Here is a 24,915-nt window from a genome sequence, read left to right as displayed (position 1 = left end):
TCTACAGAGGATGTTTTTTTGACAGAGCGGCGGACGACAACTGAAGGGGAAACTTGAAAACTCTGAATGCAGAAGCAATAGTGAAATGATCACATCAGGCTAAAAAATAAATAAATAAAATAAAATAAATGTTGTCATACTAAATACTGACTTTCAAGCTTGTTAGAAGTGTGCAAACCGTGTATGTATTTGTACATTTGACACTTAGGCAATGGAATTTCATAGTACAGAATGTAATGTTATTAAAGATTATTATGATGTCACAAGATAATGTATCATAGCCTTATACTGTTATGATTGTAGTGTGTGTACTTCTGTATGTTTATATGTTCCGTGTGTCTCCGGTGTGGCGCAGGGTTTGCTAGTATAAATAAATGAGGGGCAGTCACAGACTTTAGTACTGCTAGAATTTATTACTTATTTATATGATTACAAACAAAACAGAATAATTGTGAAATGAAATGAAAATGTATCTACCAACATGTTAAAGTGGAACTGAGCACAGTGAGTCTTAGCTGCCAGTGAATCAAATTTGACTAAACCTCTTCTGATACTGTGTAAAACATACAGCAGCTTAAACACTAATAAACTAGTGAAAGAAAGCACATTGAAATTTAATTTCCAATTTATTTTTTGAAAAATTTAGAGTTTCATGGTTTAAGAAACCTGGGAACATGGGGAGAACATGCAAACTGCACACCAGAGAAAGGCTGAGGAAGTAAAATACCCTCAACCTTCCTCCAGTGAGCAGCACAGAAACACAACAGTGCTTATAATTCAGTTTGATGCTACATATACTGTACCAGTCACTGGTATGGCATATGTAGCATCAAATCAAAACTTTATATTGTCAGGCAAAGGACGCAACAATATAAGAGAAAAAAACCCCAGCAATCAAATTGACCCCCTATGAGCATGAGAAGGAAGGAAAAACTCCCTTAAACAGGAAGAAACCATCAGCAGAACCGTGCTTAGGGAGGGCTGGCCATCTGTCAAGACTGTGTGTGTGTGTGTGTGTGTGTGTGTGTGTGTGTGTGTGTGTGTGTGTGTGTGTGTGTGTGTGTGTGTGTGTGTGTGTGTGAGTGAGTGAGTGAAGGGAAATAAAAGAGAGGAAGGAAAGGATAGTAGGAAAGCTAGTGAGAGGAGGGGAGGGGACAGTGAGGAAGAGGAGGCTAATCATCAGGCAGAACTGGACAGAACAGGCACCACCACCAGAGGCAACTTGGCTGGTTCTCATTCTGCCCCTGCATTTTCACCTTCTTTGCCTCTTTTCTCATCTCTTCTGCTCTTTTTTTGCTTCTTTCTCTTGAATTTGTTGCTGTTGCCTTTCTTCGTCTTCTCGTTTTTTTTTTTTTTTTTATCCGCTTCTTTGATTCTTTCTCTTTGGCTTTCAGCAGTTTCTTTTCTATTCCATCTTTCTGTTTTAGGAGCAGTGGTGGCGCTGGTGTGTGTGTGTGTGTGTGTGTGTGTGTGTGTGTGTGTGTGTGTGTGTGTGTGTGTGTGTGTGTGTGTGTGTGTGTGTGTGTGTGTTATGCTCAATGCAAAAAGATGTCTCATTATTTTGGAAAAACAAAAACAAAAACGACATCTCAGATTCTACAAGCCTCAGTGAGCATGTTAACCGTCAAAGCTCTTGATGGTACGATTAGAAAAGATTGAACAAGTATGGCTTGTTTGGATGGGTTGACAGATAAAAAGCCTCTTCTCTCTAAAAAGACCGTGACAACAAGGCTTAGGTTTGCAAAGTTGCATCTGAACAAATCACGAGCTTTCTGGAAAAATGTCCTTTACACAGATGAGACCAAAGTGCACAAAGTGGAGCTGTTTGGCCATATAATGTCCAGTAAGTGGCGAAAACCAAACACACTATATCAGCATGGTGAAGGACGGTGGTGGAGGATTCTGGCTTATTTTGCAGCTCAGACTGGCACTGGAAAATTGAGATGTTGAAGTGCTGCCTGTCTCCACTTTCAGTAGCACCACCGTGGGCCCTTGAGCAAGGCCCTTAACCCCCCAGTTGCTCCCCAGGTACGTTTAGCTGTATATGTATGTGACAGAAACTGTTCTTGTGCTCTTCTTCTTTTCATGACTGTACGCTAACAGTTTGTTCCAGTTTTTCAAATCTGAAAACAATGAACAGGTTAGACCATTTTAACCTTAATCTTACACACTGGGTTTCCAAACGTGGAGGTCAGTGTCTCCAGAATGGTCCCAAGATACGTCTTTTCCCTGCTAGATGAAGAGGGAAAAGATAAGAAAGAAAACATTGATAAATTATTCAATGCTTTCATCTCTTTGAAAAGCAAAAAATATTAGAACTGTTTATCACTCAAATCCACATTAAGGCCAAAACATGTGACAAGGGGGAGGAAACAGACTCTGTAAGGATCACAAGTTAAAACAGCTGAGAACTACTGCTTCATTAATATACAATAGCTTGTTTTGTATTTTTTTATCTTATTGTCACCACTTTTGGAAACATTTGCATCAGCACTCAAAACAGTCTTTAATGTCAACACAGGAAGACTGATACAGTTTTGTTTTACCACAGTGTGAAACGTACAGTAGGATAAAGCTGCCATCTTTAGGTCAGTTCAGACCTGCTCTGTGCATTTGGCTGTTTTTAGGTCTTTTCGATCTTGCAGCTCTGTGTTTTTCATAGCAGTAAATGGACTGGTTCTTATATAGTGCTTTTCTACTCTGAGCACTCAAAGCGCTGATACAACACGTTTACCCCATTCACACAAGCACTTCCATGATTAACTAAGCTTAGTGCTTTTTAGTATCTAAGATTCACACTCCAATGCTTGCGTTGGAGAGCAACTTGGGATTAAGCATCTCACCCAAGGATACACTGGCATGGAGTATCCAGGAATTGAACCACTGACCTTCCAATCAGTAGGTGACCTGCTCTACCTCCTGAGCTACACCCACCCCTAGTATTAAAGTGAAAAAAAAACAATAGTGATGATACATCCATGACGTGCCTCTACCCGCAAACACATTCACAAAAAGGCTGCTTCACTGCCTGGTAGGCTACCTTGCTCCCAGTCTCAGCTCCACTCCTCTCCCATAAAGACTGACCCGAAGCACAGACAGTGGATTTTACTCAGACTTTAGAAATGTTTGATTAAAAGGAGAACAGTAGCACCAAGCTGGTTGGGTTTGCCTCGGATGTGACCTCTGACATACTTTACATAAATTTTGTTCCCACATTTCTCACCTCCAACTGTTCAGATGAATGGAGGTGAACATCGGAGGTGGCTGTAGCTCAGGAGGTCAGGAGGTAGAGCAGGTCACCTACTGATCAGAAGGTCGGCGGTTTGATTCCTGGCTACTCTAGGCTGCATGCCAGTGTATCCTTGGGCAAGACACTTAACCTCAAGTTGCTTTCTGATGCAAGCAGAGTGTGAATGGAATGTGTGTGACTGTTAGATAATAAAAAGCACTTAGCTTAGTTTATCATGGGAGTGCTTGTGTGAATGCTCTCTGAATATCAGAAGAGCCCAGTTCCTCCAGAGAGGTGGTGCTGACTTCATCCAGAATAAGCTAGTGTTTGCAAAGGTTACTGCAGCATCAGTGCTGGTACAGAGACACATTAAACGGCTCCCCTTTCAGGATTTAAGAGGATCAATCAAACACTTTTGAGAAACGAAGTACTTACCTGTAAGCAAAACCCAGTATTGCAGTATATCATAATACAAATTAAATACCAAATACAGAATCCCCACAGAAAAATAACTCAAGCAAAACTGAATGATTCAGTTCATTCATTAGTGGCATCTTTAAAGGTACAGCAGCTTACATACCACTGCAGTGTTTAATGCAGCCTAAATATCCAGCTATAATCTGCCATACGTTACCAGACAGCAAAACTGTAACTGGAAATGCTTTTTCAATGAGTTATTTTGGCAAGAATCAGTTTTTTTCCCCCTATTAAATATTATTCCAAATCTCCTGAACTTATCCGGTCGAGCCTGGTGTGTAGCCTCTAAAATTAACTAAAAAAAAAAAAAAAAAAAAAAAGAGCAGACCCTTCTTGTAGTTTCAAGCTCACATCAGCTCCCTCTGGACAGATAATGTGACAATTTATCCACACAGTCTTAGTGAAAGGGTTTAAAAATGTATTGATAACCAAGAAGAGATTAATTCTGAACACAGCTGGAGAGCACCAAGACATGTTTTATTCTTCAGTACAGCAACATCACAAGAAACTGAGTGTCAGGCATCAAGTCTGCTTCCTCTGCTGAGTTTAAAGACAGACCATCATTAACACGCTCAGAACAGTCATACTGCACCCTCATCTCAGAGAGACCAGCAAATTCAATTCACAAGTCTAATGTGCTCCTTACAAACTCTCATAACATTCAGATCTTCATATGTGGCTGTAGATTTCCTGTTCTTTGTTCAAGAACATGATTTTTACAGATTTAAAGAAGCAGTAGGAGTGATAAAGAATTATTTCTTTTCTAAAGACTGCAGCTCCTGTGGTATTTTTCTGACTGCTTGGAGAACATCATCAACGTTGACTTTATCTCCAAACTCGATCTCTCTGTGCTCCAGGAGGATCCCCTGCAGGACAAAGACAAGAATTAAACAGTGTGCCGGGTTCACGCATACAGAATTTGAACTGCAATATGAGAACTGTTTTACTGATACATTTGAAAGTTTTACCTGCTGTCCTTGCCCAATCACAAAGACCCCGCCAAGAACAAACCCCTCTCCAAAAACATTTCCCATGAAGCCCTTCCTGAAGGCCCTCAGGCCATTCATCCACACTCCAACACGCAAGAATGCCAGGAGACCCATCTTCCGCTCACGAGGCCCATAAAAGCACCTCTGCAAACAAACCAGAACGTTTGGGTCATTGATGCAGATCTAAACGGATTTTCACACCCTGAATTGGTCCAGTTGTGTGTGTGGAAGTAGTGATGCTTAAAAATTTGCTCAATCTGGTTTGTAGAGAATTTTTCACCACAGTTCAGCAATTCATTACACAAAGTTAAATAAAGTCCACCTTTTCATCCAAGAAGACCTCCCCCTTAAAGTACGGCCTGAAGTTCTCGACCTCGGTGCCGACATCCTCCTTCACCACAGCGTACAGAGGAACCCCGAGCTCATCCAGCTGGGGTTTCAGAGAGGACAGCCCTGCAGCCTCCTGCAGCCAAAAAAAATACATAAAAATTTAAAAAGGTGTCATATTATTAATTTAAGTGATAAGCAGAGGTGTGGGGTCCTGCACATGCTGTAACTTTCAGTACCATTACTTAAGTGAGAGTATGACTTTGTTAAATATAAATACTTGTTGGGCCACAATTCTCAGGCTCTTGCGCAATGCACACTTTTCATGTAATAGAGCTGTGTCAGGCCACAGGCCTGCACCGTGATTATCAGATGTTGTGCCCACCCTGTACTAAAAAGGGCTTTTCATTAAGCCAGTAGATCACGAGAACTGCGATGATCACTGGAACAGTACCTCTCTGCACAAAAATCATCCTGGACGCCGGACTGCCATGATGACAGCCCCAGACTTGTCCCACAGAGACTTGGCTTTGAAAGTCTTTATTTCTGAGGAAGGGAATTAAGTGAAAGGGTAAATTGAGCAACAGGATAAATGCAAGACAGATCACAGCTAGACCAAGGGGGTAAAAAAAAAGACTAAGTAGTTTTATAATGACATGGCTTCTTTGGATAAATGCAGACGTGACTCACCTCCCTTCGTTGTTTTGAGTTCAGCCTCCTCTAAATACTTGAGAGTGGCTTTCAGCGGCGGCGTGAGAAACTTATCAGTGAAGAAATTCATGACACCAGTAACGAGGCCACCAACAGTGGCCACAGTATTGGTTATGAGTTCCATTACAGCTTCTCCTTTGCAGCCTGTTGTAAGTTAAAGCAGCTTTTCCTCGCTGCTGCAGACCTCACCACATCTAAAGGCACATTTAAATTCCAGCCCCAGCTGATCTGCCAGTGTTTCCCAGGCCCAGCCTCTCTTGGACCCAGAGACCGATCAAATCGATTGGATGCAGCTGTGTTTCATCAGGGATGAGAAGACAGCCGCAGATGCACAAAAGTTCAATACAAACCAGTCATTATGCATTGGCCCTCCTCCTTCAGGCTAAAGGTCACTGAACAGCCTGGAAACTGCAGCATCATCCACCCGAAGTATCAGACATGGCAGGAATGAGTTTGCAAGCTTACACAATTAGGCATTTATATAGTAGGATTAATTTTAAAAAAGTAAAGAATACAAATGATATTACCATTACCACCTCTGAAGTACTTAGTTTCAGCTGCTGCCTGCTTTTATGAGGACTCAAACCTTTAATCTCAGGCGAACATGTGGATGGGACCATCAGGGTTTCTGACACTGCAGTGAGGCTGGAAGCCAACTGTGCTCCTTACACAAGTGTGATGTGGCAACAAGCACGGCAGGAACGCACTGAGGTCTTTCTCATAACTTTAAAATACCAATATTAGCACACTGTACAAAGATGCTGAAAAAAGACAAAAGTGACAGATGATGTGAAATCAATATTGCATTTTTTTATTAACTTCTGTAAAGGATCAACTAAATGATGCATTCAAGCTTCATCTGATTCTTCCTCTTCTTGCTACTGAGAAGTAAGAAAACAACACAAAGCTTAGTAACAAATGAATCACTATTAAACACATAGACAACTATCACAACTGTAAGAATATAGATTTAGACGGGGATTCTCAAACTGGGGGCACAGAAGCACTGCAGAGACGCTCTCTGGAGTGACCACAGGAAGAGTGAACTGTGTGCGTATGATTTATGTAGAAAAACAAACACATGCCATCTTTTATTTCACTAAAATTCAAATTGGACATTTTTTAAGGCTAAAAACTGAAAATAATTGCTGGATATGTGTCAACTTTTTTCTGTTTCATTCTTAATGACCCTTAATCTCCCGGGAGAAGCAGGGTCTACTTCTTCCACATTAGACAGAGGGTTGAGGTTCCTCTTGGGAACCCTCAGGTGCCCCGCTCTGCACCGTTTCCTCTGCTGTTACCTCACTGTCAGCTGCAGCCGTGGGATCAGTGGTCTCCTGAGGTAAGGAGGCAGAGAAAGCTCCGGTTAAGGCTTCTTTTATCATTTCTAGCTTCTGAACAGACCTTTGATTCTCAAACCCAACAGTGCTGCTTCCTCCGAGCAATTTTTTTCTCATCAAAGTTTCAAAAATTAGCAAAGAATTAAAGGGAAATGTTGTGCATTTTAATGAAGGTCATGAAACTGAAGGACCAGTCACCTTTTCCTGGTCCTGAAGAGGGGGTGACCTTGATGTTTGTGCCTCCGGCTCAGGTTCAGGAGATGTCCTGTCAAGTTCGAGGTCCTCGCTCTGTGGAGCTGAGGCTGGCTCTACCTGGATGGAGTCTGCAGGTTTGCCAGTTTCTTCTTCATGAACCTGGCAGTGAAAGACAGAAAAGCAGTAGATTAGATTATGGAGTATGATAGTGTGTCTCTACCTGTGCTCACACTGCAAAAACTCACAATCTTATATTCAGACAAAAGGTATTTTTGATCTTGTTTTGAGTGATGTACTAATGAATGTGTAAGATTATTAAACTTGTTTTGTCTAAAGGCTAGATATTTTGTCTGTAACTACCTCACTGCACTGCAGATTATTTCAGATTCAGACTATAATCAAGTCAAATGATCTGCCAGTGCAGTAAGATAATTATCCTCACACAGCCCGTATGTCACCCGCTTCACCTTCTCCGTGCCTTGAGGATGGAGAGTCGGCAGATTGTGTTGATTTTCTGTTTCATTTGATTTTGAATCACTGCCATCTTTTCTGGGGCCTGACTGCGCTGGGTCAGTCTGCTCAGGCTCAGCAGTTTCAGATCGATCGACCTCCTGCAGAGCAGATATGAACCACAATCGTTAACAAGATTATTTTAGCACCACAAAATCAGCAGATGTTGTACCATCTGTTTTTTTTTTACAGTGTTTGAAGCGTTTAATGAGATTTCTTACATTATCCAGGCAAATATGAGAAAACTTCTCCTGACCTTATCCTCATCTTGGTCGCCTTCCTCTTCTTTTTGATTGGTAATTTCATCCTTATCCTCCTCTTCAGCTTTCTCTGCCACATGATTTGTACCTGGCGCTTCCTCTGTTTTCTCGTCTACTTCCTCGACCTTCATCTCCACTTCATTTTTTTCATCAGGCCTGTCTTCAGACTCCTCTTTGACCTCAGTGTTCTGGGCCCCAGATGAGGAAGAACTACTGGCCTCTGCAGGTTTTTCTTCAGGGGACTCTGGATGGGTTGCCGTGATGTTCACCTGCAGATCTCAAACCATTTAAAGTCAGTGATTTGAAAACCATATGAGGCAAGTCATTCAGTGAGCTTGGCACCCTGACCCACAAACACCACAGAAAGTTCAGAGACTGCCACCAACCCCAGAAATGCTGTGATTTTTTTGTTTTTATCACCTCCTTTTCTGCGACATTTTCCTGCACTTCAGTCGGTTGACCGTCTGTGCCTTGCTCGTTTTCCAGATCAGGTGTGTTTGATTTCTCCTCTTGTACGGGTTTGCTGTCCTCAGAGGCTCCTGGTGTGGGTGTGGTGGCTGCTTCAGACTCTGTGGGCCTCTTCTCAGAGAGCTGTTGATGTTTATATGCTCTTGAAGGCTTTGCTCCAAAAAGTGTTTAGTAATTTGAACCAAGTGTAGAGGATTGAGGTGAAAATAAGGAATAGTTCATTTTAAAGGACAACCAGAGCTAAACAAAACCTGAAAACAACTTAATGCAGACTTAAAAAAATTAAAGGAGATGTAAGAAAAAGATTTTAAATGAAAGACGAGGAGTTTGTGACACTACATACTTTTTTAGAGTCCTCCAAACCCTCGCTGATCTTTCGCTCCTCCTCCATCAGCTTCTCCTGGTGCAACTCCTCTTCTCTGGCTTTTGCCTGCTCTTCCTCCAGGAGTGCCAGTTTGGCCCTTTTCTGTAAATGAAATTGTGCTACAACAATGAGGTAACTGTGTGAGAAAATGGACCCAACGACACCTTTAAGGATCTCAGCTAAACCTTTTATTTCCTGTAAGCCTGACACGACTGTAGATCTCCATAGGCATGCAGGGCTCCGTCAAAGTAAAAGCTGACTGGGCTTTTGTTAGTTTGGCCCTTACAGGCTTTTAATCTTTCAGCCTGATGAGCTTAGACTGTTTAAGCCTTTTTTATCCTTTATATCGGCCCTTAAACCCTACCTGAGGACAGGGGCTTTGAGGCAGTAGTAATGTGAGCAGAAACAGCTTCACTGCTCACAGTTTAACAAATGGTGGAGGCTTCCAGGAGCTCATCACCTCATGGTGTTTCACCGTCAGCATGTGTACTACAGTGCTTCTGTAGTTATGTTGTTAATTTAAGTATTTAGATCCTGTATAATGTTGTGTACTATAACCCCAATTCCAATGAAGTTGGGATGTTGTGTAAAACATAGATAAAAACAGAATACGCTGATTTGTGAATCCTTTTCAACCTATATTCAATTGAATCACACAAAGACAAGATATTTAATGTTCAGATGGATAAACTTTATTGTTTTTTGCAAATATTCACTCATTTAGAATTTGAGGCTGACAACACGTTCCAAAAAAGTTGGGACAGGAGCAAAAAAAGACTGGGAAAGTTAAGGAATGCTCAAAAAAAACCCTGTTTGGAACATCCCACAGGTGAACAGGTTAATTGGAAACAGGTGAGTGTCATGAAGGGCTATGTTTGATGTTTGAACATTAAATATTGTGTCTTTGTAGTGTATTCTTTATTTATGTTTACACAATGGCCCAACCTCATTGGAATTGGGGTTGTACTACATAATACTGTATAATATTAATACTGCAACACTGTAAAATAGTCCAATGGGTTATTCCATAGAAAATAAGTCAAGTTTGAACCCTCAACCTCTAAAATAAATGATATTGATGCTTAAAGTTGCTTATAGAAAATAGAATATAGATTGTGACATTTAATTTGCTGCAGTTTCTAACCGCTTAGATTATTGCAATGCACTTTATGTTGGGCTGAACCAGACACCACTCACCTGACTACAGATGGAACAAAATGCTGCTGCTCGACACACATTACACCGAATTTAGCCTCACTTCACTGGCTCCCAGTTCATTTTAGGATTGATTTTTTTAAATTCTTTTATTTGTTTTTAAATGTCTTCATGGCCTTGCCCCACCATATCTGTCTGACCTTCTCCACCTATGCGTCCCTGCACGCTCCCTCAGGTCAGCTGATCTGTCCCTGTTGGTTATCCCAAAGACAAAGAGGAAGATGAGAGGTGAGCGTGCTTTTTCAGTCGCTGCCTCAAAACTGTGGAATGATCTCCCTCTGCATATCAGGCAGGCTGACTCACTCTCTGCTCTCTTAAAACACATTTCTTCTCTTTGGCTTTTAACTCAGTCTGAGATGTTGGTTCTTATTGTTTTAATTGTGGTTTTAGTTTTTATATATGTGTTTTAAACCTGTTAGCTCTTACTTGTGTACAGCACTTTGGCCAATGGCATTGATTTTAAAGTGCTTTATAAATAAAGTTGAGTTGAGCATGAAATGTTTGTGTATCTATCTCTTGTACTAATTTGGAAAACTTAAAGAGCACCAAATTTCTGAGGCAGCTGCACTGATGAACGTGGACATTTTTCCAGTATGAAGGTCAAATGTTGCATGGCTTCATTAAATAAATTACAAAAAAATCAGCTGATTCTGAAGACTGGGGGGGGGGGGGGGGGGGGTGACTACTATAAGGAAATGTGTTTTTCCACTTTGTTCGCTGTTTACCTCCTGAGGCCGAGAACAACATGACCCAGAGCGGTAAGACAAATTTAAAACAGTCATATGCGCTATATGGACACAAGTATTGGGCCACACAGTCCCAGTCAGTCAAATGAGAGAGGCTGTCTGGCTTTGTTTCCTCGTCTTTGGACGCCGGTAACAGCTGGCGCGGCTTGTAAACTGTAATAAGTGCAGCAGGAAGTAAAGGGAGAGCTCACCTCTGCCTGGTATTCACGGTTCGAGTTGTAGTTGTAAAGCCAGCGAGCCAGATACAGAACCGGGTTCACAGGTCGCTGCTCGGCCACTTCAGCCAGGCCGTCCGCCAGGCACCGGCCCAGGTTTCTCCTCAAATACTCCGAGTCCATGTCTGAACAGCTGAAACAGCGTTATATTAACAGCACAGGTGGTAAACATATGAATCCTTTTTAATAAACATCACAGGGGGTCAGCAAGCCTCCCAGAAAATTAAAAAACAAACAAACAAACAAACAAAGCTTTTCTATTTTATTTCGATCATAACTAAATCCAAGTTTCACGCAGAAACAGGAGGACAAACAAACCCTTTTCGCGCTGCACGTCCCTGTGTAGCGTTAGGTCTCCATGGTAACGGTGTCACATTATTAATCGTCCCCTCGGTGTTTACAGTCGGGTCACTGCGGGCCGCTCTGCTGCCTCCGACCCCTAAAAATGTTACTGAAAGAAAGCAGAACACCGTCAGCATTATATGAGAGAATCCTGAATTAAAATCAGCAACAGCAAAGATTTGACTGGTGATTCTAGAAGTGCAGTTTTATGGGGGCCACTGAAATTAAAATGTACTTCAATAATGCTTCAAAATAACTGATCAAATCAGTGCTCACAGGAATTTACAGACAGCTGTCGAGGGGAGACCACATCAAATATATACTTCATTTATCAGTGGTTGGAACAACTACACAACTTAAATGAAGTAAACTAGAGTGTAGCACAACATAGCTCAGCACCTTCATAGACCTGAAATTAAAACATAATTTTAACTCTAATATTAATATAAAGACAAACTCACTCATCAGAACTTCATCTTTCAGGCACTGTGCTCAGTCCTGGCATATTTCTAACACGTTTCATATCATCACAATTATTTTTAATATTAGATAAAGATAACCTGAATAAATACAAAATACAGCATTTAAATTATGATATAATTTATAAAGGAAACGCCAAAGCGTTGTGGGGAAGTTATTTCTGTATTTAACAGCTGTGCATGTGAGAGGATCAATAACAGAGGCATGGCGCTGATTACGCACCTCTGTGCTGCTTCACCTCCCCTACCTCCTGCCCCCCCATCACACACACACACACACACACACACACACACACACACACACACACACACACAGATGGCACTTTCGAGAATGTGCTGGATCACGACTGTTTTCATTTGAATCGTGCTATCATCTGACGACAGGCAGCTAAAGATGGAGAGGCAAAACGAAAGCTCTCCGGGGCACAAAACAGAAGAGGGAGAAGGATAAAATGTGTCCCATACATCTCAGAAAGTATATAGCTGCAACCCCGACACTACCACCACCATGTTTGACTGATCTTTGTTTCATGAAACACTGTTAGTTTGAAACCAGATGTAATGGGACTCAAACCCTCCAGAAAGTTCAACTTTTGTTTCATCAGTCAGCAGAATATTTTCACTTTATTAGATACACCAGTTCAACTGCTTCCTCACTCAAATGTCTAATCAGCCAATCACATGTCAGCACTTCAGTGCATTTAGGAATGTAGCCATGGTGGAGATGTTACAGCTACGGCTTGTTTGTGGGTCTGCAGCTGAAAAACATGCTCTGTTGGCCTGAAATCAGGTGACTGACTTGGTCTTTGGGGAATATCCTATTTCTTTGCCTTGAGAGACTCCTGAGTTACTTTTGCAGTTTGCTTTGGGTCATTATTCATTTGCACTGTGAAGCTCTGTCCAATCAGTTTGCAGCATTTGGCTGAATCTCAGTGGAGAGTGTAGCTCTGTACACTTCAGAATTGATCCTGCTACAGTCACATCTACAATAACCACTGGTGACCTGTTTCCACCGGAACTCCACCACCAATCAGCTGAACATGTATATTTGTTTGAATTCAACAAATATGTAGTCTAAAGCATTGGACCAACACTTTGAATAATACGTGATTAATAAATTAATATTTACTAAGGTTTAAAGTGGCATGTCATTCTAATAAACTGGCTTCAAAAACAACACTTTCCAATAACAACACAATTTAAAGACACTTCATCATAAAATGTAATAATATATACTAATGATATACAATATAAAATTGATTCTACAACTGCTTATCTTTGTTATGATGTACTGTTTTTAAATGACTAATGTGCAAAATCTCAGTGCTCTTAGTAATCCAGTTATGAAATCAGTTTTTGTCTTTACCTGCCATGTTTGCAAAGCGCCACATGAGGGCAGTGTTGACTCACAGCAGTGATGGAGACCATGTTCAAATATCAAAATTTAAAGGAAACTGATGCTCCATGTTTGAGAAAGTTCATTTTACTCTAATGTTTTTATTTATTTTATTGGGGTAATTTTGCAGCACACAAAACAGATATGATGCGACCTGAAGATGCCATTGAGCTGCATTAAGTAAAGTGTAGAAGCCCCTGATAAGTCAGGCGAACTTTGACCTCCTGCACAGATTCTGGCCATTTTCTGAATGTGACTGGAGTAATATGGAACAAATTTCAGGGTAGAGTAGCTCTAATGCCCCCACCTCCTCAACTTGTAACACTCCCAGCCTTCAGCTGGAACTGTTTTTTTTAGGATGATTAACTCAGGCTTTAACCTGACAGAATCATGAGGGACTCTTTCCAACTGACCCCCTGACCAGGCTGAACTCCGTCATAAGCTATATATATATATATATATACATACATATATATGCGCAATACTGGGAACAGCTAAGATACTGTGCAGGACCCTTAAGCTCCCAGGCCTCTGGTAGAGGACCCGAGCTTGGAGGGCAAAGTAGACCGCCCGAAGGGGTGAGCTGGGATGTTTTTTTTAATATATATATAGTCAGTAGTCCAATGGGACTTCCTTATGTTGGGTGATGATAGTTAAAATAAACCTGAATCACTCAGGAAGCTTTTATGGCAGATTTCTTTCAGTGTTGAGGATTATTTTATTTTACATGCTGCTCACTGTGTTCTGAAACTGAGACCGTTAGCTTGCATGGGAGAGGAGAAGGTGGGAAAATTGTAGCAGGCTCCTTTTCCAAGAAACAGATGACACCCAGTTAACATTTGTAATCGCAGGTATCAGTTTCCTTGTATAATCATAGTACACACCTTTCAGCCAAATATAGACTTCACATCTACATGAAGGACTTTCACAATCAGGCCCTCTCACTGCACACACTGGTGGGTTTTTTTTTTTTACCAAATGTGTTGTTTATATAATGTGATCTTCTATAGCTACAGCAGCTCTATTAACTGGGATATTTTGAGTCCTTACATTGGCTCTGTGACCACGTTTAGGCACAACTCCCATTCTCCACTTTTATAAGAGGGTGTGTAACTTTATATTTGGGGAGCAAATACATGTGTTTTAAATACTGGGGCGACATCTTAAATCTACATGTATGTTTTATTCTATCAAAGGGAGAGCAAGTACTATCATCAAACTATGTGTGCAAGTTAGGTCTGTATACAGACAACAGAAAGTCATCATGCTGCAACCTGCTGGTTCTAACAGATTTTTCCCCCTGGGGGGTGGGGGGGCAAAACAATTCCTTAAATCAAGGGTATCAAACATTAACAATGCACATTACAGAGAAGGAGGGCATGATTTTGGGACTTTTTTGCATGTGTTGTATGCTGTTAGAAAGGCATATGTCATGAGCGTGGTCGTCCAAACTGTTAATTCAGAGCAGCAGTTTTTAGCGTCAAAATTTCTTTGATTTGTGACCCTCGTGTTTCTTTGTAATGGCAGTAAATGTTGTAAACCAAGGCATATTGTTAAAAATTGGACTCAAATTTCCTATCTCAGCTGCAGTCATTCAAAAATGTGAGGTTTACTAGATGTGAATGTTTTCAGAATGTACTGAAACTAAAGCAAAGGAGACATTTTGGATTTTTGTTTGTTATGGTTTTACTGTTAATATTAAAGTGGCCTGACAGGGTGACGAGGACTCCCACTCTAATCCTCCATCCTCCCGTCACACAATGACGCGATGTCCTGTATTTGTATTGGCTCCAGGTTACAAACGCATGTCTCATGAGACTCTCTGTAGCTGGAATAATAGTTCACAATGTAAATAGTTACTGTACCAGAAGAGGGGAATACACCGTTTAATAAGCAAATATTTAAAAAAAAAACTTTCAAATAAATTATGTATTTGTCCTTCACGTGCTAACCTGTTTGGTGATGTTTATTTGTGAAACAGAGAGACTGTTTATTAGTTTTGCGCTTTTAGAATGTGTTTCTTTCAAATTATTTACCAAAAAATAAGAATAAAAATGCAATTCTCCGTACGCTATTTTAAAAAGTAATTATAAAAACTTATTATATCACCAGGTAACCTTAATGTGCACAGTTTTTCACGTCCTGGTAAGACCTAAAAGCCACTCCGGTTCCTAGAGGACTGCTGCGCTCTTGGATCCGCGGTGGCTGCAGCAGCCGGCAGGCAGGAGACCGCCCGCGCCGTTCATCTGCGCTGCTGCGGGTCTTCTGGTTTTTATTGCTTTAAGATAATCGTCATTGAGCCAGACCGGTGGAAATGCACTCAAGAGCGGCCAGCTGTGTGGGAACGGGACGCGATTCCGGTGACTAAGTGTCAAAGGTCTGATTTTACCTGCAGCGACTCCTCCGGTTTCACTGCAGGACGCCACAGTGCGTCAGCAACAGCTGCCCTGCAGCCCCGCGCTGGCTGCCACAAGGGGAGGAATTACGTCCTCGGTGTAAAGATTCACAGAAGACATCATTTTTTTCTATTTTCTTGGATTTTGTGGAACTATATTTCTATTACCGTGCAAGGTAACACATCACCTCCATTCTGCTGCCTTCCGTGAGCCTGGAGATGGCTTCTCCATGAAGCTCAGACTCATAAAGTTGGCTGTCTGGCTGCAGGTTGAAGGATTACAAGTTCAGGAGGGATAGGTAATTATTTGGTGCTGTTTGGTGTCTTCATTGGCTGTGAGTTTATCTAGTGTTTAGACTGTATTTACTCCTTTACCTTAAATGACATGGTCAAATTTGGTACCTGGACTTTAATAGGGGAGCGTTAGAGTTAGGTTATTATTTGAAATGATTTGATTTACAATCTTATCTGGACTGGACTGAAGAGTTCACGGGTTTGTGTGGTTGCACACTGCCTGCTTCCATGCCAGTCAAAAATAATAAGATGATCTTTCAAAGAAAGACTGCCAAAGCATGTTTTTGTTGAAAGCTTTGGATTTGTTCCAGTAATAAGTTGCAGTTGAGCTAGATAGACTTATGGCTTCAGAGCAGCATATTAAATGTGTGTGTGAGGAAGCATGTGGACGTTTGTGTGCTGAAGGTGCATGCACACACTGTGGCAAATTGTTTTACTGCATTATTATGCAATAGTACCGCAGAGAAACTGCGTGAACACCATAACAGGCCCATTACTTCACCTGCCAGGTGAATATCTCCCTTGTGGCACATGGCTTTAATGTCCAGTGTGGACATTGCAACCCTCTCAACCCCCACTACGCTTCCTCTTGCAGAGACAGTTGTATTTTTAGCCCATGTCTTCATAGCAGATGGGCAAGATACTGTGATGCTGTGGATGCTCCTTCCCAGCCGTTTCAGTGCCATTAATCCATGCTGCCCAAATCCGAGGTGCAGGACTGTGCGTACAGACTGGCTCCATGCAGGCAAAGCTTCGGACACAGTGGAAGGCCCGAGACTGTTGTTCATGTTAGATGCAGCCAACACTGCATCTAACATGAGCTCTTATGGACTCCCACAGTGGAGGCCAAGCAGTACAGGCAGTGCAAATTTCAACATGGATGGGGACCTCAGGCGGCATTTATGAGGACATATTTTTTAGTATCCAAAGTTGATCTTGTCCCCTGACCTTTTTACTTGTGTCTTTACATATCTAGTTAGGTGGTGTGTGTGTGTGTGTGTGTGTGTGTGTGTGTGTGTGTGTGTGTGTGTGTGTGTGTGTGTGTGTGTGTGTGTGTGAAATGGAAATTTGTGGAAAGATCTGTTGTCTTCCTCTGCCTGAGTGTGTTTGTGTGTCTTGTATCATGTTCTTGGACGCAGAAGGTGCTGGTTTTGAGTTTCTTTCACCAAGTGAAACCATGTGACTGCCTGGACAGGCCTCTGTATTTTCCACAGTATTCAAAAGGTGAAATAAGGTTAAAGATAAGTAAAAAAAAAAAAAAAAAAAAAAAAGAAATCTAATTTGTTCAGGTACCTGATGTATTTGTCTCTGAGATATTGTGGGACAGGAATAATATTTATTATTTGTTTGCACTTTGTTTTAGCTAGACGGTTCAAACATAAGCAGCTCCTTTGTGGATGTCTCTGGTTTTTTAAGGACCCCGTTGGTGTTATGGATATGCTAATAGCTCCCCTAGGTCCTACACAAGGTGGATGGAATATCCTTCATATCCCTTCCACATGTAATCGATTCAGATTTCTGTCCAGCAAGCACAAAGGCCAAGCGGGTCAGTTTGAGACAGCAAAAATCTGTTTAGAAAGCTGTATCGAACTGGAGAACAGTATATAATCAGGCCCCATCTTATCTCAAAGACCTCATAGTACCATATCACCCCAACAGAGCACTTCGCTCTCAGACTGCTGGCTTACTTGTGGTTCCTCGGATACTTAAGAGTAGAATGGGAGGCAGAGCCTTCAGCTTTCAGGCGCCTCTTCTGTGGAACCAGCTCCCAGCTTGGATTCAGGAGACAGACACCCTCTCTATTTTTAAGATTAGGCTTAAAACTTTCCTTTATGATCAAGCTTATAGTTATGCTGCTATAGGCCTAGGCTGCTGGGGGGTTCCCATAATGCACTGTTTCTTTTCATTCACCTTATTTACTTGTTTATACTCCACTCTGCATTTAATCATTAATTGTTATTAATCTCTGTCTCTCCTCCACAGCATGTCTTTCTCTCCCCTCAGCCCCCTCACAGCAGATGACTGCCCCTCCCTGAGCTCAGCCTGTCCTCAGAGTGAAAACGTAGGTTGGTCGTTTCTGCAGGCACGAATTACGACCAATATTTACGTTTTGGAAGGGGGAAAAGCGACACCTAGTGGTCGTAGACGAAAGTGCGTTTAAAAATGTGTTCGGTTTTGTCCGGCAGAGCCCAAAAGAAGACGTAAGTATCGTTCCAGTATTCGTCACATTCGTTATTCATGCACGGAAGTCATTATTTTGCCGTGGGATAGTTTGACATGACAGCTTGGAACCATCAACCTTCCGATTGATAAATTACTATTCTATCCAAGGGCATGTCCGTACAACACGCGAAGCCGGAGGTAGGCGTGGTCATTTGGAAACGTAAATATAGGTCGTATATTTTGGGGCCCTGCAGAAACGACGGATGCTTACGTTTTGATTGGAGGACATGTTGCTGAGCCTGGGCCTGAAGGAGGTTTCTTCCTGTTAAAGGGAGTTTTTCCTTCCCACTGTCACCAAGTGCTGCTCATAGGGGGTCGTTCTGACTGTTGGGTTTTCTCTGTATTATTGTAGGGTCTTTACCCACAATTAAAGCGCCTTGAGGCGACTGTTTGTTGTGATTTGGCGCTATATAAATAAAACTGAATTGAATTATATCCGAGTGGAAATAGTCAGTCTTACAAAGAGAGCATTGTACCAGTGCCAAAGCTGAAAATTTCCTCTTCACCGTGCATGAATTGGGTCCCCAGATCCAGATTTGTTTGATTTTTTTCTTGAGCATCAAGATGATGTCTCACAGTTTTTCGTATTTCTGTTTCATGTGTAGTTGTAAAGCTCTGAGGTGAAATGTCCAACACTGTCCTATGTCATTATGGTAAAAAAAAAAAAAAAAAGAAATACATAAATAAATATACTTAATCAATCACATAATGATGGAAATAACTGTGGCTCGTTCCAAAAATGAGCTTAATTTGCTTTGTTAGTCATCTTTAGGACTTTCCTCATGCCTAAAGTGTCATATACCATAAGTAACATCATGTTATGAAGCCATCATTATCCAGGAGATCAAACATTTATGTAAGCAGAGTCTGTGGTGATCCAGACACATCGCTGGACTGTGTTCTCCAATGAAAGCCTGGATTTAAAAATCAGTAGCCCTATATGTCTCTGTTAGTGACCTGACCATCTGCCAGCACCAGAGAGATAGCTTTACATTAGGTCGTCACAGCTCCCCAGCATGTAGTGACAGAGGCATACTGTGGATTACAGCAGCTGTCTTTGTAGCAGTGCCATAATGCATGTAGGAAAATAGTGCAACTGAGTCTGCTGTACACATGTGATGAAAACACTAAGAAAGCTGTCACCTTAAAGCACTTCAGGGATTACTGAAGTGATGCAGAGCATTTTTAATTTTGGTGCTGTGATTTGCTAGGAGCCAAGGGCTTAGGTATTGTTTGAGGATTTTGAAGGGCATGTTGGATGGATGGATGTTGCATGTGTGGTTTGGGCCAGTTTGCACCAGTTTCTGCCTTTTCTGCATCAGCTTATGTTGGAAATTGCTTCTTGGGAAGAAAAAGTGAAAATCAAGCACCAGGTGATGGCTGCACATATAAACTTATATAATGAGGGTGTCACATGAGGGAAAACAGCAACTGGAGGTCACAGCATGACCGAAATAATTGTGACTGTGTACAATGAACTTGTGATTTCGTTGTGTTTGCTTTGAAGACGAGGACCAGATCTGCCACTGCTCACAGTCGGTTGCTGCCATCAAAGTGACTTTATTGCATCAACATGGCGATAAAACGGCGATAAGACTGGGTCAGTCTATCAGTTTGAAATTGAATGGGGTCATAGGTCAAGTTCTAGGCAGTCTATTTGTGATAATTAACTGTGATAAACTGGTGAAAATCACAAATCTGTTGCCATCCACAAGACAATTCAACGCACTCACCAGTTTTCCTGGTTGCAGGGAGGTTGCTGTCCTGTGTGTCATTTTCAAATAATTATTCTCAGTTTTTCTCATTTAATGTTATTGCAGCTGAGTAAACGGGCATAGGCATGATGTACTCTCCTCTCTTGTGTTCCCCTATTTTAACATGTTAGAGTCAGAGAGTGAACAGCTGTCTCATTTTTGCCTGTTTGTTGGGGGCATGAGTGTTCTCATTAATGGAAACAAATTATGCTAGATGTTATCAGTTAATACATGTTTCTGCAAGACATTCAAAACATTTCAAACATATCTGCATTTCGGGATGTTGATGATTTTTTAGGAGTTTCTGTGCTACTCAGGCTCAGTGGTCATGAGGACTCTTAAGTCGTGTTTTGGGAGTGCAAAGGCCTATTAATGAAGAATGAGGACCTGACCATATGGGAGGCATTTCTCTCTGAGTAATGCTGCAGCATTTTTTCCCCTCTGCTTCTTAAATATTCTTGTTCCTTTCAGCATGCAATGACACCACAGGGAGAAACAACAGGTGGAGCAGTCTCTGTTAACGTGGCTCCCTATAGGGAGGGTATGAAATATATGGTTAATTGGTGGGTGACAGTATGAGCGCAAGCTACAGTGCTGTAACCTGACCTTGTGAGAAAAAAGGGAACAGGAGGATGGCAAATGCCAAAGGATGTGTGGATAAAAGCCCTTGTTTGCTCTGTAGAGCTGCCATTTATAATTAAACAACATTCCATCATGTGCATCGAAGGGATTGAGATGTCTGCCATGTGGCCACAGGATTTGTCTTTGGACTACCAGCTAATTGCTACTCTGATTTTGTTAGGCATTTTAACTTATTTTATGTCTCTGAGCAGACAGCACACCCTCTATTGGTATCTGAACTCAAGCTGCCCTTGTGATAAAAGCCAAAAGCTAGCTGAGTCGGTTTCCGGAGGCGAATATTGGCAATTGCATTCCCCAGCCGGCTAATGTAACGAAGAGGTATCTACATTACGCCGTCTATATCCGCAGCTGGAATGTCACAGGTCACATGGCCTTCACTGACATGCAAAGTGATATATATATTACTGTCGGGAAGGCTTCTGAAATCTAACATTCCCGCTCTCTTCCTCCGTTTCCAACTATCCAGAGTGTGTCTGACAGAGCGCGGAGGCATGGCCATGATGACCCGCCTTCAGTTTTACCATAAAACCAGTGGAGGAGTAACTAAGTAGAGCTTTGAAAAACTAAACTTATTGATATGATAAGGAACTTATAAAGTATGCTATATATTTGTATTAAACTCCCTGCTACATTTGAGAGGAGATGTTATGCCTTTACATTTATTTTTTACAAATACTCATACTACTTTTTTTTCTGCAATCTATGGACAAATTTGTCACTAGGGTCAATTTCTGTTCCACATTCTGTTCTTTTTTTATGAATATAGATGAATATATACTAGCTGATGCTTTCAATATTGCATTTCCCTGTGCTGTACTGATGATTATTTACCTGAATTAAACCAAAATTGAACCAAACCCTGCACAAATAGGTCAACAGAACTTCAATGGTAACCCCAGGTTAAATACAGAACAGAATGTAATGATGTGCAAATCTCAAAAACCTACATTTTATTCACAATAGAACATAGAAAATACATAAAATGTTTAAACTGAGACATTTTAATATTTCATGACTCAAAAAAAGTTGGGGCAACAAATGGCAGGAAAAGTCAGTGGTGCTAATATGAACCAGCTGGAGGAATATTTTGTAGCTAATTAAGTTACCTGGCAACAGGTCAGTAACATGACTGGGTATAAAAGAGCATCTTAGAGAGGCAGAGGTCCTCGGATATACAAATGGGCAGAGCTTCACTAATCTACAAAAAAACTGTGTCTACAAATTGTGGAACAAAACTGTGAAGACATTGAATATATCATCATATAAAGTATATAATATCATAAAGAGATTCAAAGAATCGGAACAAATCTCTGTGTGTACAGGATGGCACTGCATTAGAAACAGGCGCGATTCTTCATGGAAACCACTGCATGGGCTCAGGAACACATTCTGTGAACACAGTTCACCACTAATGCAGGTTAAAGCTCTGTCAAAGAAGAAGGCATCTGTGAATACAGGGCTTTCTTCTCTGGGTCAAAACTCATTTAAATGGACCGAGGTGAAGTGTAAATGTGTTCTGCGGTCAGACGACTTGAGTCCGGGTGCTGAACCGGCCTGCCTGCAATCCAGACCGTTCACCAGCTGAAAACATTTGGGGCATCATGAAATGATAAAGATGACAAAGAAGACCCAGGGCTGAGAGCAGCTCTATCGGACAAGAACAGGACAACATTCCCCTCCCAGCAGCTGGCAGTAGGTTTCCAGATGTTTCCAGACCGTTGTTAAAAGAAGAGGAGAAGCTGCACAGTGGGAAACACGGCCCTGTCCCAAATTTTTTGACACGTGTTGCTGCTTTTCAATTCAAAATGATTTTTTTTTTTTTAAATGGTACATTTGATGTTTTCTGTGTTCTATTGTGGATAAAATATTCAAATTTTACACACTGTCCCAGAAACTCTGGGACAGTTTCGGCACCGGGTCTAGTTGAGACCCGGCGCTAATCAGGACCACTGTAGAGGTCATCTAAAAAGCTTCAGATCTGAGTTAAACACCAAGTGTTTTTGAATTATTATTATTACTTAAATGCAGGATCTGATTATTTTTGCAGTTCTCTAACTCATAAATCCAGGACTGCATTTATGAAGGTGGTTTATTGCGGAGCATGTGTGATATGCAGAATCTTCTTTGGATCATACTGAAGATCTCAGGCTCGTTCAGTGTTGGCTCTTTCATGTGATGAAACACACACTGATATTTGTAGTTAAAAACATTTAAATTGTGCCAGAACATATTACTTACATAACTGAGGAGGGAACAACCAACTCATGAAGGCTTTTTTTGAGATTGAGGGACCTAGCTTTAGCTTCAGCAGTTACAGAGTGATGTAATGCAATCAGGAAATGTTCCCCATAAGTCAACATCCAATTTCAGGATGTGTATTTTAAGGCTGGCTCATGGTCGTGAGCAGCGGGGCCCTTGGGGTCCAGAACGGGGGGTTTGAAATGGGATGATGAGAGAGGAAACTGGTGCTGAGAAGGGGGTGTGAAGGGATTACTGTGTAGGTGCAGAGTCACCCGACTGAGACACCCTGGGTTTATAGGTAAATGGTCATCTGTTTTTGGCAGGATAAGGGACATACAGACTGGTTTAATGGTATTGTTTCGGGGGACCACAGAGACAGAGTCTGGTTTGTGTTTGAGTGATTAGGAACAATGGGTTTAATGAGTGAAAGAAGGATGTTGGGTGGGTTTGTGAAGGGTGCAGACATGGAGGTTTAATGTGTTTGGGGCCCTGTATTAAATAGAAGGTAGTAGAGACAGGAGCCCGGTAAGATAAGCTGGCATGCTGTCCTGTTTATCGGAGGGATGTGAGGTGCAGGGCGAAGACTCAGCCAGGAAGGAATGAGCAGAGTCATCGGGCTTCTGTAACACGACGCTCCGTCTTGATTGCCTGTAGCAGCTGGGCAGCCACCGTATCTGTATGAGCGTGTGCGTCTCTTCACGTGTGTGAATGCAGAATTTTATGTTGGAGTGAGGCGGTTTGAGCACGTATTAATGCACATTCACGTCTGTGATCGGTGCGTCAGTCGGTTTATCCCATCATGTTGAGTGATGTGTGAACTCAGGAACCTTTCTCTTTCTACAGTCTGTTAACGCCTCGTTTGCCTGTTTGGGTGATTCGGTGTTGTGTCATTGCTTTTTGTGCATTCTCGGGGTCTTCATTTCAGAAAATGTCAAACTTGTTTTTGTCTGTAAAGGATGTATTTCTCTGACTCTATTACTTATTGCCCCCTCACATAACTTTAATTAAATCAATTTTCTTTTTAGTCTGAGGATTAATTATACTGTTTTCCTCCTCAGTGTTGATATTGTTGCAAATTTGTTTGCTCTTGTTTGATAAAATAGTACACAACAACTTCCTGTGAGGAAACATTTATTCCTTCTGTTTGATGTTGATATTATCCCTCATATTCATTACCAAATACTGCACAAAAGATAGATCATTTAGTACATTATCATGTCCAGCACAGCAGGAGCTAAATTTAGCTGCTACAGACAAAGTGATCTCCTCTGGCTGCTGAACACATCAAAGGATGTAAGCAAATGCTACTTGGACCTGATGTGAAGCGTCTGCTAAGGTAATAAGTAATCTGATGTAGACAACTAATGTCACGGTCTCTTTAGAACGGTGGGAAAGTCCAGGATCCTGTCCCAAGTCGGTCTAGTCATTTTTTTACCATATGGTCACTCTTAACTGCTTGTGGCACTGTGTGTGTGTGTGTGTGTGTGTGTGTGTGTGTGTGTGTGTGTGTGTGTGTGTGTGCGTATGTTTATAATACCTTGTGGGGACAATTTTCCTGACATATACTACGTTGTGGGGACCAATTGCTCCTTGTGGGGACTGGAACCTTGTCCCCACAAGGGGAAACCCTGTTTTTGGGTCAGGGGTCAGAGTTAGGGCTAAGGTATGAATTGAGTTTAGGTTAGGGTTAGGGTTAGGTATGTGATGGTTAGGGTTAGGAAAAGGGTAAAGGTAAGGTTTAGGCTGTAGAAATGAATGGAAGTCAATGGAAATTCCCCACAAAGATAGCAAAACGCACTTGTGTGTGTGTGTGTGTGTGTGTGTGTGCAGGGCGGGGGTTGCAGGGGGCTAGGAGATGTGGAGCAAAGGCAGGAAAGAGCGAGTGTGAGGCGTTAGGACACACATCAAAGGACCTGAGACTTATAATCATTACTCATATTTAGGACACTTAGAGAAAGGCGCCTTTTTCAGGGTGTGTCTACATGTAGCTTCAGATCATTGCAGCTCTATAATTTAGAGCAGGTCCAGCGATTTCCCATCTTACCTTTCCATTATACTCATACTCAGCCACTTTATTATGTATGCCTTTGCTAGTGCTGGGTT

At 41.6% G+C, this 24,915-nt stretch overlaps 2 protein-coding genes across 4 annotated transcripts; both read right to left on the bottom strand.

Moving 5' to 3' along the window:
• Nucleotides 1-4,226: 4,226 nt before the first annotated feature.
• Nucleotides 4,227-6,051, bottom strand: LOC115798631 (peroxiredoxin-like 2A). Its single transcript, XM_030755542.1, has 5 exons — nucleotides 5,713-6,051; nucleotides 5,477-5,568; nucleotides 5,018-5,158; nucleotides 4,675-4,839; nucleotides 4,227-4,572 (listed from the first exon to the last, which is right to left on the bottom strand). The coding sequence occupies exons 1-5, from the start codon at nucleotides 5,855-5,857 to the stop codon at nucleotides 4,459-4,461; spliced, it is 657 nt and encodes a 218-aa protein (XP_030611402.1). The 5' UTR covers nucleotides 5,858-6,051; the 3' UTR covers nucleotides 4,227-4,458.
• A 493-nt stretch (nucleotides 6,052-6,544) lies between these two features.
• On the bottom strand, nucleotides 6,545-11,417 carry dydc2 (DPY30 domain containing 2). 3 transcript variants are annotated; one of them, XM_030755567.1, is made up of 8 exons: nucleotides 11,365-11,417; nucleotides 11,023-11,179; nucleotides 8,850-8,972; nucleotides 8,459-8,656; nucleotides 8,035-8,307; nucleotides 7,736-7,879; nucleotides 7,272-7,427; nucleotides 6,545-7,070 (listed from the first exon to the last, which is right to left on the bottom strand). In XM_030755567.1, the coding sequence occupies exons 2-8, from the start codon at nucleotides 11,167-11,169 to the stop codon at nucleotides 6,963-6,965; spliced, it is 1,149 nt and encodes a 382-aa protein (XP_030611427.1). In that variant the 5' UTR covers nucleotides 11,170-11,179; nucleotides 11,365-11,417; the 3' UTR covers nucleotides 6,545-6,962. The 3 variants fall into 3 exon arrangements, with proteins under 3 accessions (XP_030611427.1, XP_030611429.1, XP_030611428.1); XM_030755569.1 differs by having other exon boundaries at nucleotides 8,459-8,629; XM_030755568.1 differs by lacking the exon at nucleotides 11,365-11,417 and having other exon boundaries at nucleotides 11,023-11,358.
• Between the last annotated feature and the right edge of the window lie 13,498 nt (nucleotides 11,418-24,915).

The sequence above is a fragment of the Archocentrus centrarchus genome, chromosome 19 (genome assembly GCF_007364275.1).
Source record: "Archocentrus centrarchus isolate MPI-CPG fArcCen1 chromosome 19, fArcCen1, whole genome shotgun sequence".
Lineage (NCBI taxonomy): Eukaryota > Metazoa > Chordata > Actinopteri > Cichliformes > Cichlidae > Archocentrus > Archocentrus centrarchus.
Note: the sequence above shows the minus strand (reverse complement) of the source record. Positions and strands in the feature narration are given on the sequence as shown.

Excerpts from the sequence above, each read along its gene's own strand:
- dydc2 (XM_030755567.1), bottom strand. The coding sequence starts at position 11,169 with ATGGACTCGGAGTATTTGAGGAGAAACCTGGGCCGGTGCCTGGCGGAC. Across the intron at positions 8,308-8,458 it reads AAAATGTCGCAGAAAAGGAG|GTGAACATCACGGCAACCCA; the intron begins GTGATAAAAACA and ends TGAGATCTGCAG. Across the intron at positions 7,428-7,735 it reads ATCCTCAAGGCACGGAGAAG|GTTCATGAAGAAGAAACTGG; the intron begins GTGAAGCGGGTG and ends TTTCACTGCCAG.